This window comes from Podarcis muralis, chromosome 5 (genome assembly GCF_964188315.1).
Source record: "Podarcis muralis chromosome 5, rPodMur119.hap1.1, whole genome shotgun sequence".
In the NCBI taxonomy this organism is placed as follows: domain Eukaryota; kingdom Metazoa; phylum Chordata; class Lepidosauria; order Squamata; family Lacertidae; genus Podarcis; species Podarcis muralis.
In genome coordinates, this window is record NC_135659.1 from 58,831,962 (window position 1) to 58,847,295 (window position 15,334).

General features: G+C 45.9%; 1 protein-coding gene across 2 annotated transcripts in view; it reads right to left on the reverse strand.

The window, feature by feature from the left end:
* CCND3 (cyclin D3) overlaps positions 1-15,334 on the reverse strand; it is a 73,397-nt gene that overhangs the window by 8,012 nt on the left and 50,051 nt on the right. Inside the window, exons 1-4 of one of the 2 annotated variants that reach the window (XM_028734163.2) lie at positions 12,790-13,376; positions 10,077-10,292; positions 2,502-2,661; positions 1,546-1,688 (exon numbers count right to left, since the gene is read on the reverse strand). In XM_028734163.2, coding sequence (XP_028589996.1) covers positions 1,546-1,688; positions 2,502-2,661; positions 10,077-10,292; positions 12,790-12,978 — 708 coding nt within the window. In that variant the 5' untranslated portion in view covers positions 12,979-13,376. Of the gene's footprint in view, positions 1-1,545; positions 1,689-2,501; positions 2,662-10,076; positions 10,293-12,789; positions 13,377-15,334 lie in introns of those variants that run through there. The other variant, XM_077928950.1, reaches the window with a different exon arrangement.

A 15,334-nucleotide genomic window follows, 5' to 3' on the forward strand; every position in this document is an offset into this window, starting at 1 on the left:
TCCCCCCCCCCCCCCACTTCCATGCACTAAGTGAGTGAATGTGTGAAAGGAGGACTGCATCTGCTAGCCCTGTTCCCACTGACCATGATGCCCTTCTGGGGCCTGCATGTAATAATAAGAGCCCTCCACATGTACAGCTGTGAATTCCTGTGGAAAAGAAATAGCCTATCTGCTAAAACCAATTTTGCTGACATATATTTTAATTTGTTTTAGTGTAACTTGAATTACTCGGGACGCGGGTGGCACTGTGGGTAAAACCTCAGTGCCTAGGACTTGCCAATCGTATGGTCGGCGGTTCGAATCCCCGCGGCGGGGTGAGCTCCCGTTGCTCCATCCCAGCTCCTGTCCACCTAGCAGTTCGAAAGCACGTCAAAGTGCAAGTAGATAAATAGGGACCGCTTTATAGCGGGAAGGTAAGTGGCGTTTCCATGTGCTGCGCTGGTGCTGGCTCGCCAGCTGCAGCTTCGTCACGCTGGCCACGTGACCCGGAAGTGTCTTCGGACGGCGCCGGCTCACGGCCTCTAGAGCGAGATGAGCACACAACCCTAGAGTCGGACATGACTGGCCCGTACGGGCAGGGGTACCTTTACCTTTACTTAACTTTAATTACGGTTCGAAATACTTAAATACCTGTTTTAACATTGTATTTAAACAACAATTTCCACGTTTTTGTTTTTGGTAAACCGCCAGGGGGTTCTACTTACAATCAAATGGATTATAAATTTTGCTAATAAAACACCCTTCTCAGATGAAATGAATGGTTTTTATGTGGCAAGAGGCCCTGGGGGCTGGTTAAAGATACAGTTCGAAGACACACTTACTGCAGAGCAAGGCCAATGAACTCAGACGGGCCAACGTCTGCAGAGGATTACACTAAGTCACTGGCATGGAATATGTTAAGGAAATATGCCCCCAAATTGCCTTACCTTGACACAGACCCTCTTGCTTGATCTTGCGTACAGTATGTCTGTCCCATTCCCCGTTTATTTCTCTCTGATATAACGGGCCCTTCCTGCCTCACAGGTGTGCACTTCGGTTATAAAATAAGACAGCAACTTTCGGTCCTGAAGCCTTTCTTCCCAAAAGAGCAGCTACTCCACCAAGATGAATGGAGCAGAGGTTCTCTCCCAACATACGTCTCCTCATGTGCTTTGTACACTTAAAAAAAGAGGTGGCTGCAGCTCAGGCACTTCCTGGACTTAATGCTACTACTTTTACAATGTATTCATTGTGGTGATATGCTTTATTGCTGCCTTGGACATCTAATTAAGATAAAGGTTGGATTGAAATAATCGTCATCCTAATACTGCATGGCTGTCGTGTGCCTCTAAAACAAAGAGGTCAGCAGGTAGAAGATGAGGCAAATTAAGTCCATGCAATAGTTTCTGCAGAGAGATGCCAAATGCCACTCCATTAATAAAGCAAGATCTCTGGGCTTGGGCAGATGATGCCAGAGTAAGCTTGCCTTGAGTCAAACAGCAAAACGCAAGCCAGATCCCAACTCCCCAGAACCAGAGCCCTGTTCCCCACTGAGCACATACTCACCACCTCTGTGCCAGTAATGCTAGCAAGAAGTTCCGTAAGCTCCTCGCCAGAAAAATCATCGGATGAGGTAGAGAGGCCATGGACTGCCGCTCCAATGCTTCCAGTAGCAATCATGGATGGGGGATACATAGCAAACGTGTAATCTAAAAATTCAAGGAGAAAGAAGAGAGGGTGTCAGGAGAAAGGATGACACGAATTCTTTGCTCACTACAGCTTCCAATAGGCCTTTCCTATTGTCCCCAAGAGGTCCTAGGACTTCCCACCATCCAGCTACAGTATCTTAAAAAAAAAACACAATCCATTAGCTTACAGAAATAGTTTGCCAATAGAATATTATGAGCAGCTTTTCCAGGAGTGGCCTGGCCAATGGACAGGAGGAACACTGAAGTCCTCTTCAGGCATTTCTCATGTGAAGGAAGAAAGTGAGTTGAGAGGAGCTCCCAGCCCCACCGTGTTGAGGTGTTAACTTCAGATGGACAAATGGATTTTACCATTCTATTTGGTGGGCTTACACATTTCATTCTCATTTAAATCAAACAAAGACAGCACTCTGCAATGTTGTTGTACAAACTGTCCCAGCCCAAAAGACTATCAAGGGAGAGCCAATTACTTTAGTAGCCAAATGCTAGATGCTTCTGAGAGCAGAGTGCTGGGGTGGATGTGTCTTTAATATGCAATGTGGCCTTTTTGTGACAAATTTCAACAAGGAAACCTTATAAACAATAGTTTGCCTAATATTCATCATCCTTGCCTTTCAGTCATGAGAAACCAAAGAGGTCAAGCGTTCTAGTATCAATGGTGGAAAAAGCTGGGTGTCTCTGAAAAATGAGATCCAAAGATGCCACTGATAATTTGTTTAGTATAGCTAGGGATAAAAATCAAGTTCTGTTTCATTTTAGCCTGTAATGTAACTATGCTCCACCATTCCAAGGAAGTTCACCTGTTGCAGGACATACCTGTAGCACACAATGCAATGAACGTCTGTGCATGCTTCTTCACCAAGTCCACCTTCTGCTGGGGAAGTGAGAGCCGCTGGAGAATATGATCCAAGAAGTCATTGGCTATCACTGAGACCAGGTCCCACTTTAGCTTCTCAAGGACTAAAAACTCCCAGTCCTGAACGAAAACACAATAGAGTGTTAAAACAGAATGGGCCTTTTTAACCAACTTCACACTACAAAACAACAGTGGTTCAAAAGTCAATGATTAGGGATGCAAGGGACCTGCTTTGTTGGGATAGTCCTGTGGACATAATGTGGAATCTGCTAGCATTCATAAAGATAGGAAGATATTGAATCCTGCTGCAAGACAGAGATCAGACAGTGGCTTGATGTATTAGCGAAGAACTGCAGCTTGTGCACTACTCCTTTCATAACTTCTGCTCTTGATTAACCACAGAATGCCATGTTGTCCAGACCTAGAACTATGGTTAGTTTAAACAAGCCAGCTTCAGCCACCGTGGTTTGTAGCTGGCTTGTTTGAAAGTAGCTGCAGTTAGTATAAACCTCAGTTTGCTTGTCTGGATGACACAACAAACAGGAGTTAAGTAAGAGTGGAGGCAAACATTTCTGAACTCCCCCTGGCCACTTGGCAGGACAGGAGAATGGCCAAACATGAGGCTCACTCTGTCCCACACATGTCATACAGAACTGTAGTGAGTGTGACATGAGAATGTGGCCAATTGCTCTCTGCCCTCTTCCGTCCTTTAGTTGGAACTGCAGGCAAGTATGCCTTCTGCTATTGCTTGTGGTATATGTTGACCACTCTTCCTCTCTACTCTCCTAAGGAATGAATTTACAGGTTTAAGTAGAAAGCAGAGCTATACAACATCCAAACCCACCAATGATTTGTCATCTAAGCACAGAATACAGTCAATTGGACACATCAAAGTGGACTTGGTGCACTAGCCCTGTGGAGAGCAAACTGCATTCTAGGCTAACATTCACCAGTCAATGATGCCCACAGAAACTCCATGATGCAAGGTGTGCATGTGTTATTATTATTATTAAGACCCAACACTTCAGAAGTTCAGGTGCTTTTGGGGTCAGCAGCAAGGAAGCTGCCTTCCTCTTTTGCTTAAAATGGTATCTCATTTTTATCGCCTCTTTCCACTTGTAGCAATGCCAGTTCATGGCAGTTTCCAAACTGCTTTAGTTGTAGAAGAAGCAACCCTGGCAAATGGAAAGAGAACAGAGGAGCTGAAGCGCTTTGCTCAAAAGAGCAAACATCCTTTTCCTGAACTTTCCCCTGACACTTCACAGGCTCAGTTTGGGTCACTTAAAAGAAAACAACCACCAACACAGAACAGAAAGCTGAGCATGCCGGACAGCAGTGATGTTACATAACTACCACTGCAGTTCTTCAGACAGCGACAGGGGGCCTGAATGCTTGCATAGCTGTGAACAGAAAGCCCCCACCCCAAACACCCACTTTACCCCAGTTTCTCCCTGAGGAGGTGCCCCCGCTCCAACACTGCAAACTGCTAAATTCCTTAAGTTTAAAAGCTATGCAAAGATCTGACACAAAAACTATTTAAGGGAGAAATTGTGGCATTCTGCATGCATGTGTCCCCCCCCCCCCCCCCATTTGCCCAATCAGCAGATTTTGTGCCTAAAGCCCAAACTGCATTCTAAACTCAAGAAAGCTGGATCCAAACGGAGTACATTGCAGTTAGATCCCATTCGCTTCAATGGGAACAACGTTTTAAGCCATGACTAACAAGTCGTGTTGATTTTACTGGGACCCAAGGGCAACTAATTTACTCTGGATCAATCCCAGAGCGATTCAAGAGCAGTTTTGCATTTCTTCTGTATCAAAATCCCTGGAGAGGGGGAAAATACAGACCTGGACAACTTATGTGGAATTTGCACATGACCCCTTCTGAATCTTGGACAGGGCTAAACACACAACGTTCTGGAATATACTTTGCGCATGCCTGCCCTTGCTTTCTCATCAAGATTTCTTTCTACATTTTTTTCCATGGAACCCTTAGTTTACTTTCAATACCACAACTTCCTCTATAGACATTTCTCAATAGGCAGCTGATGAGCTGCATCAGGCCTCTAAAGCATCTCCAACTGGCTCTTCTGGTTCTTGCCCGCCTTCCCCACCCATTGCTCTCTCCCACCTTTCTCCAAAAGCCTGCAGTGGATGCCACTAGGCCAGCTCCAGCCACCATGTTTTCTTATGATGCTACAGCTGCACGGTCAGCCACTTGGGAGACATGGTGACTGGGACTGGGATAGCAGCAGCTACTGTGAGCCACAAATATATGGACAGCGCTACGTCGCAGAGAGACCTCTTAAATTCTTTGGGTTTAAAATCCAGATTCTGAAGATGTCCCAAAGGCACTCCGACAGTGCAATTTTACACCATGTATGGAACAGATTCCCTCTTCACATCAAAAACAGCATACCCACACATCAAACTAGCAGAAAAGGACAACTGTCCCAGATGCAGTTTGCCACCCAACCCACTCAGCAAGAGATAGTGAAACAGGGAGGAAAGGAGTCCATTGTGCAAATAGGAAACTTCAGTTGAAAGTGCACTGTTGCCTCTTCTGCAAGAAAGGAAAGCTAAAGGTGCTATAATCCTTGGTGAAAACTGAAACAACTTCAAGCAGTATCCTTCATAGCTTAGGGTACAGTCAGCACCTACAACCATATTACTAAGTTGAAAAAGAAGTGTGCGTACTGGGTAGCCTTAAGAAACAGAAGCTGCCTGGTTTTTGCAGGCAGATGAAAGAAGCAATAGAATCCTGAAGTAGAATAGAATCCTGGACCATCAGGCTGCAGGCGGAGGGGTGCCATTTTTTAAATGCTCTCCAATGTAAATATTCACCACAAATATTCTGCTCGAATATATGTGGTGCCTTTATAGATAAAAATACTAGCGTATCAGAAAGAAAGATCCTAAGTTAGCCTTCTCTTATTGTTATGCTTTGTTCCCTATTTGTAGGGAATGTTTTATATCGGGGAGCATTAAAAATGTGGCATACACACACACTCTTTGTAACCTGAAGTGGAACAGTTCATTCTACCACTTCATGCCCAGGGAAGTTCATAAAGAGCCAATTAATGCCCAACAGATTTCTAAAACACTGGGAAAGTTTTCTTGCTCCCCATGGTGATGCCATAGCTTATGATCTCTGATATCTATGGAGCAGTCCAGAGCATCTTAGAGAGCAAAAATCCCAAGCGCTAGGCAGACCAGATGGTTATTGAATGAACTGTGAAAGCAGATCCCATCAAGCCAAAGACCTTGTGACCTGCTGACATGAAATGCTCCTCTAGCCATCTCTGCACAGGCTAAATGTGCACACAGCAAATTGGCTGAATGAATGAAGTGCAAGGCAACTTAGATAATACCCGTGGACGGAAACCCAGCTTCCTTCAAGTGGATAAATTCCTTGTTGCATCATTTCCTTCTGCTAAGAATAACTTCATCATGATCTTGAATGCTGAGCTGCTGTCAAGCAGGCATCCTCCTCTTCTGCAAGAGGAAATTGACCTACTGGGAAAGTGAGGCGGCTTTCCTTCCAGGAGCGGCTGAGGAGCAGGCTTGATGCTACATCCTGATAAGGCACCAGGATGTAGCCATTGTCCAAACCTTGATGAAGACGCTTTCTCCTTCCTATCCCTGGATCACTCTCACTGCCCCGTTGTGAAAGTAGAGAAGCACGGGACATTATTAGCACACAGGAGGGAAGTAGCAGATCTCTGCGGTTGTGTAAGTGAAGCATTAACACTCTCAGTCCCAGGGGCAGATGCCACCCAAGCATTACCCAAGGGAGCCACTGACCCTCAGTCACCTGAGAGTCCCTTCCTGAAGACCAGAGTGTTTCAAGTGCAGGTCTGGGATCAAGGGACAAATTCCCATCGCAATCTGGTCTCCTGGTTGTTCACCCGCTGGCTTCTAATAACAGAAATCTTCTATTTTGTTTCTGCACTAGACAATGTACAGCGACTCTGGGTTCATCTTGTGTTAAAGATCCACTTCCTAGCATGTGTGATGCCTTTAAATAGAGAAACCCACCTTTTCTTCTTACTCCTGGAGACAGGCAGCTGTAGCTCACAACCAGAAATATGGCCACAAGGCATACTTTTCCAGTGGGCAAAGGTGGCCAGGCTCAAAACATTGAAAGCTGTTTCTTTATATCTGATTGACATACTTTGCCTAAGAACATTGCCTAGTCTGGACTCCTAACTGAAGTAGGAGGGAGCTGAGTCAAGAGGAACCTTCTCATTCTTCTTACAACTACCTGTAGTTTCTTGCTCTCTAGTACCCAATGAGCAGAATCTTTGTCTTAGCAGCAGCGCTTGTACTCGGCTATCTGTTGCTTCTACAACATCCCCCATCTTTACAGGTTCAAAGGAGTATTAACAGCCCGGAGTAGCTGGGGCAACCCAGCCAGATGGGTGGCATATTATTATTATTATTATTATTATTATTAACCAGTCAGATATCAAGATGAATTAGAGGCATTCATGAGTGAACAGGAACTGCTTGCATGGCCCATCCTACAAGATTAGGAGCAAAGGTACAGACAAGTATGAAATTTAAATTCATAGCAGACCTAGATACCTTGCCAGAGAAACTTTTGAACACTAACGGGGCAGAACTTCCCCACCCCCATGAACACGTAGTACAGCGGTAGCCAACATGGTGCCCTGCAGATGTTCTGTACTACAACACCCATCATCCCTGTTCATCAGCCTTCTGGCTGGGGCAAAACATCTGGAGGGCACTACATTGACTAGCCCTGGCCTATTAAAACCCAGCAATGCTTTCTGTACAAGCAAACCTGCAACCACCTAGCCTGTACCAAAAAGGAAGGCCCATGGAAGCCATGGGGATTCCCCTGCTTGCATCTGCACTAAGAAAAATCCTAACTGCTCTGACATCATATCTCTGTTCTTCTCTGCCCACACATTCTAATTTGTCAGACAGGGTCATTCACAGATCATCTCAGCCTCCTTTCAGAAAATTCCAACCAGGTGGTGATTACCAGTGTTTGCCTCTATAGGCAACCTTTCTGAAAGAACATCTGGCACACTGAGTGACATGCACTGCAGTCAAAAAGTGGCTGTATATATAAAGCCAGATTTAAAAATATTTAAATCAGATTGCAAAAAATTAACTGCATAAGCCTAGCCCCACAATCTGTGGGTTGGGATGTAGCTGTCACTGCTGCACAAAACATGGCAGACTGAATGCTACTCTGCTAGCGGGAGCCAAGGTAGGGTCCTGAAACTGAGCGTTACAGGGGTGGGATAGGGCTGGATCCTAAGCAATTCCATTCTCATGAAAGGGGCCTGGCATGGGGCCTTCAATTGTGCCAATCTAGAGATGGTGCAGCTAAAAATGAAAGACAGCCTGCCTCCTTTTGCCCTGGTCAGCAGAAGAAGCTGAGCTTTGGATGTGGTGCCCCCCCACATTTCCAATTTAGGCTTAGGATTGTTCTGCCTGGATTTCAGTTACATTAAGTATCATCTAAAACACACACAATATAAAATGGTATCTGAATGTAATACAAACAAGCACATTGAAAGGCTACATTCATCATCTTTTAAAAGTAAATCCACCACACTTTATCAAGAATATTGTTAACCTACTTCTCTATTAAGAATGACCCAAGAACAAAACACTATACTTTGGAAATCAAAATTTTAAGCATGACCCAATGGGTCATGCATTATATTTATTATTGTGCAAATTGCGAATATTTACCCCCAGCCTTTCAAGCATAATTTCCAGCCCTTGCTTAAGCAAAATCCTGGTTACATAGTCTTCAAGTAAACAATTTTGCTTAGGTTCCTTACATGTGCATAAGGACAGCAAAGCAGAAATCATACCTAAAATAAATTCTGCAGTGGAAAATGGGAAACCAGAGATTTTGTATTATGTGAATTATTTTGTTTACACGTTTATGAAGCTAAACAGAAAAATGCTGTCCTAAAGATTATAAAAGCAAGACTAGAGATGCTGTATTATGTATAGAAGCCCTATTTAGTGGCAAACTGATTATGTTTTAATGCTTAAAAGCAACCAAGTAAAATGTTTATATGTTCAGAAAATATATGAATTAGGAAGTTGGAAAATTGGTTTAAATCAGTTGTTTAGTCCCTTTGCTTTGGTGGTTTAAACGTCCCTGATTTAAATCAATCCATCCTGCTGATGTCAACGGATTGCAGTCTCCTAAAGAAGTACAGTCCTGCAGAAGTCCCTCAAAGAGAAGACACCACTTTCCTTTCCCAAGGGGACTTGTTCTAAATGCTAAGAGCTCTTCACTGCCCTGACACACCAGCCAATCTTTCACCCCTAATTAGGCTCTCAATCCTAAATGCAATTATTAGGGAGGAAGGCCTTCTGTACACAGCAGGACTTACCTCTTAGCAAACATGCATAAGATAGGACTGTAAGTAACATTGCAACTCATGCTTGAATTTAACATGCCTCCCTTTAGAAGCTTTTGGTCTCTAGAAGTCCAGGGCCACATTCAATCCAAAAGGTTCAGTCAGAAGACCCAGTGAAAACTCAGCAGCAGAGAATCTTTGGACTCCCTTTTTTAACATTTTCAGAACATGCATTGCATTAATATGAAGTCCGCAGTTTGAAAGAACTGTCAGGTTATTAACCAGTGCACCCATCATTGGCTAAAAATTTAGATTAGCGCTCACAGCAGAATCCCATGCATGCCTTCTCAGAAGTAGGACCCATTGAGCTGAATGGTGCTTACATCCAGGTAAGTGGGTACAGAACTGTAGCCTTAGTCTAACAACTGATGACTTACCTGTTGGTAAAGAAACTATTTGCCATCAGATCAGCTCCAGAGAATATGGCCATACCTTGAGAACAGAGCATCCTGCCCATACTTATGGAAGTTCTACTGAAGAAGTACCATTATCCATATGATACATTTATGCCTGTTCATCACAACTAGACCTGCTACTGGCAATGGTGGTACTGCTATAATGTCTGCACTTCAACAATGACAGTTCAGTTCGGTAAATCAGATTTTGCTACCTCTGCAAAATTCAGTGTTTGTCCCAAACATTCCAGGGCAGCCAACATCAAAGGGACAGTGCAAACAGTTACTGGATTCAGAGTAGTGTGTTCTGTCCCAAATAGAATTGGTTAGCTAGTGTGTCCTCTTCAAACACTGCATCCTGCACGATTCCTTGCTCATTGCAAGAGAATATGAGAGAGGCACAGGCTTCTTTCCAATATAAATTGTGCATTGGGAACAAACCTGGTTAAATGGGATGAGTGAACTCTCAGGTGAACTGTCCATACAAAATAATCAACAGCTGAGTTATTACGATGGGGACATAATCAAGAATAGAAAAATGGTGGTTCCCACAGGCATGGAAAAGCATCATGTCTACTTGGGTGTAGCAGGAGAAAGGAAACATATAGGATGCATGGAAAACAGAAACTAGACTGTCAATCCATGATTCAGTGGCAGGGAAAGTAAGCCTGTGGAAACAGGGAGAAGGAATCTTGTAACTGAAGAGGAAGAAACAGCTTACCAAAACTTCACGCGGGGTGATGGAATTGTCTGTGTAAATGCAGAGTTTCTCCACTGTTAAAGGCATGGTTTCTCGCAGCTTGGAGGCCAGGAGCATACACACAGCCCCAAGAAGCTGCAAGTGGTTTTTGCGGGTGGGGACACAGGACAGGTAACGATCCACGTAATTCATGGCCAAAGGGAAAACCTCTTCTTCGCACTTCTGTTCCTCACAAACCTGACAAAAACAACAAAAGAGAGGGTTTATAAATAAAACAGTCATCCACTGTGCCCTCTGTATGAAGGTTTCAAAAATAGTTGCTATCAAAGTGCAAAGATAAAGCAAGACACACTTAGTGACTTCACTGAGCCATACTATCTTTTCTGTAAAATGGGAATAGTTCCCTTCTCCATAGTAACCTGTAAAAACACATAAAAGTTGACACAATCAAGACACTCAGGTACTGTAATTTTCAGTTCTTTAGAGAAGGATTCGTAGCATTTTCTAACAGGAAATATCCATGCCATATGGTGATTTTATGATATTAACTACTTAAACCATGCTGTTGTAGCACTCTGATTTATTGATTTATATTTTACCTCTTTATTTTTCTTGAAGAGACAGTGAGGCAATTTACTGCTCTGTAAAATAGGCATATTAACAAACCTCTCTTTTTATTAATCATAACCCCACCTTTCCACCAAACAAAGTCAAGGGAACTAACAGCATTAATAAAAACAACAACAGAACAATCCCTGGAGAACAATTACCTAGCAGAGGCAATGAGCACCCTCAGATTCCATATATTCAAGTTTCATGTACAGAGTACAGAAGTCCAAATGTTTCAGATTTTGAATATAGAGTGAGGAATTGGGGTTTAAAAATGCTGGTAACATCTCTCACACAATGAGTAAGAGCGCAATCATTCAGACCCATCTTATCCCAAATTCCTCAGGCTGCAAAACAATATGAGCCCAACCTTCAACCTCTTAAGACTTGTGCCATTGATTTGACTGGTGCTTGCCCAAAGGAAGCCATCAGATGAAGACAGTACTGTATTAACTAAGACCTTTCTCCTCAAATGCAAACCAAAAAAACTTCTGACTTCCAGTCCCTTATTCCGACCACTGGCTAGACTGTTACCAAGGCGCTGCCCACACTGAATTAAGTCAGCTTAGTAAATGAAACACTGAGGTTTCTCCTTTTGCAGAAGCCCATTTTTCTTTGCTGGCAGTTTTCCTATATCCTATGAGGCACTTTTTGTAAGGATTTACTGCCATTTTTGCTTCATCATTTATCTTTAAGTGACATTGAAGCAATTTACACTTCTGTAAAATGGGTGCAATAAAGGAGGAACTTTCTAAGCTTTTGATATTAACCTCAGTCATCAGTTTTAAATATCTATGAAATAAATAAAAAAACAGCCCAGCCCTACAACAAAATTTCATACTTCAAAATCCAAAAACTCTATTAGTCTACCTGCCTACAAGGACAGCCTAAAAAGTGTGCTTTGGGGAATCAATTACTTTCTATGGAGGCCACTCTTACCTGCCACAGGCAATTGGGAAAGGTACTTTTTACAAGCCTGAATTTATTAACTTCCTGACACACAGGACAAATGACAATTTATTCTGAATACTTTTCAAAAGCAATCCTTTGCAGGGAGGAGGGGAGGGGATATATGCATCCACACATTACTTGTCTCTTAAAGAAACCAACTGCAAGGCAAGCATAACAGCCCTGTCTCCCACAGGCTCTTCAACAAGTGCTGCTCTCTCCATTTCCAAGTCTGGGAAAGCTTTGCCTGTTGAACTTCTGCCTGCTGCAAAGCAGTGCAACCTGAATAAAGGCAGCGAACCTACCCTAGTTCCATTTCTGATACTAACCCACATTTATTTGCCTGACATGCGGAGCAAACCTTTACCCGACTTTTACTTTTGATGCAATACGTTTAAAATAGCCCCCCCCCCCCAAGGTGGCGATGATCTTAGTATTTGTGTCACCCTGTACTCGCAGCCTCCCTTGCCGCTGCCTCTTCATCCTGCCCCTCGTTTTGTCAATTTGTAGATTTTAACTGCGGGGAGATTAATCAACCCCATGATCTTGCGCACGAACCGGGCGAGCGACTGGCGACCCCTAGAGGTCACGTTGCACACTGCGGAGGAAAGGTGCATGCCAGGGTGCTTTTGAACTACCCCTGCACCGAAAGACAGAACCGGAGGGGGACACACAGGCCTCTGGGAGCTCTGCTTCAGTCATTCCCATCCACGCTCATCACGACCCACCGGCGTCTCTCTAACCCAGGCAAGCTGGCCCACGTACCCGCCTGTTTTAAGACGCATCGGTTCCGGTTATAATACGTCTTCGATCCCCCTCACCTACTGCTCCAAAACGCCCCCCACCCCGTTTTCAGAAGAGGTTGAATCCCCCACCCCGGCTCTCCCGCCGGATCCAGCCGATCGCAAGGCCTCAATCCAACGCGCACTTCACCTAGGGGCGCCAGTTCCATTGAACTGCACGAGATTTACTCCAGAGTAAGCACGCCCAGGATCGGGCTGTGATCCTAGACGTCCTCGCCCAGGGCAACCCAGAGAGCCTTACTCCAGAGTAAACCCGGCCTTAATGGGAAGTAAGGGAAAGGGTGTCGTGCGAGCCGGGATCTGATCCCGCGAGCGGAAGGGACGACGCAGGGCATGAGGGGGAGGGGGGGGGGCAACGGGATCCCGGCACAGACCTCCAACATCCAAAAAGCCAACATCTTCCGCATGTAGGGCTGGATCTCCTTCTGCACGCACTGGAAATAGGAGACCCGGGGGCTGTAGCGCTCTTCCTGACTCAGGAGGTTCTGCAGGACCCGGCGGTCCCTTAGCAGCTGCGGATCCCGCTTGGCCCGGATCACCCCCTCCACGCACAGCAGTTCCATGTGTCCGGATCCGGGAGGAGCGGAGGGGATCCGAAGTGCCGGTGGGGGAATCTGGCTGCTGCAAGGCGGGGAGCTGGGAGGGAGGGAGGGGAGGGCTCTCTCGCGCTCGCAGCCCGGGAGCGGGCTGGATCACCCAGCGGCAGCACCGAGCCCAGCAAAGCAGCCTCCCCTCCCCCTGGCTAGGCTCCTCCAGGCTCCCGGCTGCAGAGAGGCGAATGAATGTGCGGCGGCGAGAGCTGCGGAGAGGCGGAGCCGGGCCCGGATCCTCCTCCTCCTCCTCGGGAAGGTGGAAGGAGGAGGTCTGGTCTGCTAGGCTGACTGATGCCTCCCTCCAGGCCACGCGAGGCAGCTGCCATCATAGGGGAGGAGAGACCTCCTTGCCACTCCACCCCTGCAAACTTTCTTTTCCCCCTACCAGAATGTTCTTTGCAGCAGAGGCTTTCAGATCTGCAACCCCCCCGCCCTTTCTCCATTGTCATTTCATGACCTCTTGCCCCTTACGCTCCGGCTTCCTCCTGACAAGCCAGGGGCATATTCTATTCCTAGGGATCACGCAGTGCGCGCTTGGCAGGGAGAGGAATGCCGCCAGGCATTGTTGCGCATCGCTTTGCCATATGAATGGAGGAAGCGCCGTCCTGCAGAATGGCAAGGCGCAACATCCGTTTCCAAGGAAGGGCCTTGAGGACGGCTCTGGCTGCAATAGCCCCGCCGCCCGCTGTTGGTTCCAAAGACGGGGTTCCCACGAATAGGATTACGTCCCTGTGGAATCCCAGATCTCTCAATGGAGCTGATAAAGGCTCCGCATTGCCATGCTATCTTGCAATACTCCCATTGCATTCTGCAGCTGCTGTTTTGCCTCTTTTCAAGGCTGTGAGAAAAAAAAGAGGCTGTAAATTGGTAGTGGTGCAATGGCTAAATGTTTGCAGCTGCAAAAAGCAAAAACAACAGCAGAAAATACTGTGATAGCCTCTGGCATCTATATCAGCAATGTAGCCAATTTGCTGGTTTAGGGAAACAAAAAGCAGAATCTATGCAGGGAAGGGGATCTTGCTTTCAGAGATATGTAGGGCCAGATTAAGACCTTTAGGGGCCCTAAGCACTGAAAATATTACAGTGCCTCCATATGTAATACAAAATAAAATCTAAACTAAAATGAAAGTTTAAAAATCCCATAAATTTATTGCAGCATATGACAGGATCTGATTTCCTGGTGCAGGTGCACACACACACACACAAAATTTTGCACCCCTGCTTTGCTGGTTCCCTATGCACAAACGGGGTCTGCCTATTGGGTAATCCAGCACTGGTTATATGTGGTGTCCAAGTAAGTGGGCTATGGCTGGGGCCTGGGGACAGTCCCTGGATTTGCGAATAAGTCTCCGGACAAATTCCACCTGCGGAATGTCCCCGGATTTCATCTAACGTCCCTGGGAAATGCAGCAGGGCAGTCTCAGCAGCTCAGAGCAGTTGGCTCTGGCTGGCTTCAGGAGTTACTCAGAAGTCCCCATATGATGGTGGTGCAGGGGCTCTAAGTTGCAGCTTACGGGCTACCTCCATCTTCACTGACCCCAGCAACTAAGCTGTGAAGGGAGGCTTCATGCTGCTTATCGGAGCAGCCTCCCAACTCCTACTTGCATGCAAGCAGGAGCGGGGCAGGGATATCTCAGCTGTGAAAGGAGGCTTCACACTGCCTGTCAGAGCTTGTGTGCAAGCAGGAGGGGACAGGGATTTCCCAGTTAGGCAACGGGAAGCCTCCCTTCCCAGCTGAGGGATCCCCACCCCCTCCTGCTTGCACGCAAGTAGGAATGGGATTGGGGCTGCTCCGATGGGAAGGGAGGCATCGCGCTGCCCGAGCCTCAAGCCTTCCATGCCTGATCCACCGCGCACCACTTCACCACCACCAAAGAACCAACAACTCAGGGGCTGCCCAGGCTCACGGAGAAAGGAGATAGAAGCCTCGGAGGAAGGGGAAATGTGGCGGTTGAGGTCAAGGTGGCAGGCCGCCCCTCTGCCACCACCATCGCTGCAGCATCAACATCCCAAATGTGTAGTATTTATTTAGAGTGTCCCTGGATTCATTGAAAAAAAATCTGGTAACCTTACTATGGCTATGTACTCATTACTATTTTAAAACACAAGTCTTTCATTTTCTGAATTCAGATTGAAGCTGGGGTTTTTTTGGGGGGGATGCATCAAAATACAGTGGATGTGTACACTTTGCACTAGCCCCCGCTGCTAGTGTTGAAGTCATGTATATGTGGTGCTACCCATAGCCCATATCCTGTAGTTTCTTGACAAATGCTGTTTGATGTGTTTCCCTTCAAATCAGATTCCATCCAATTTGAAAACGTAATCC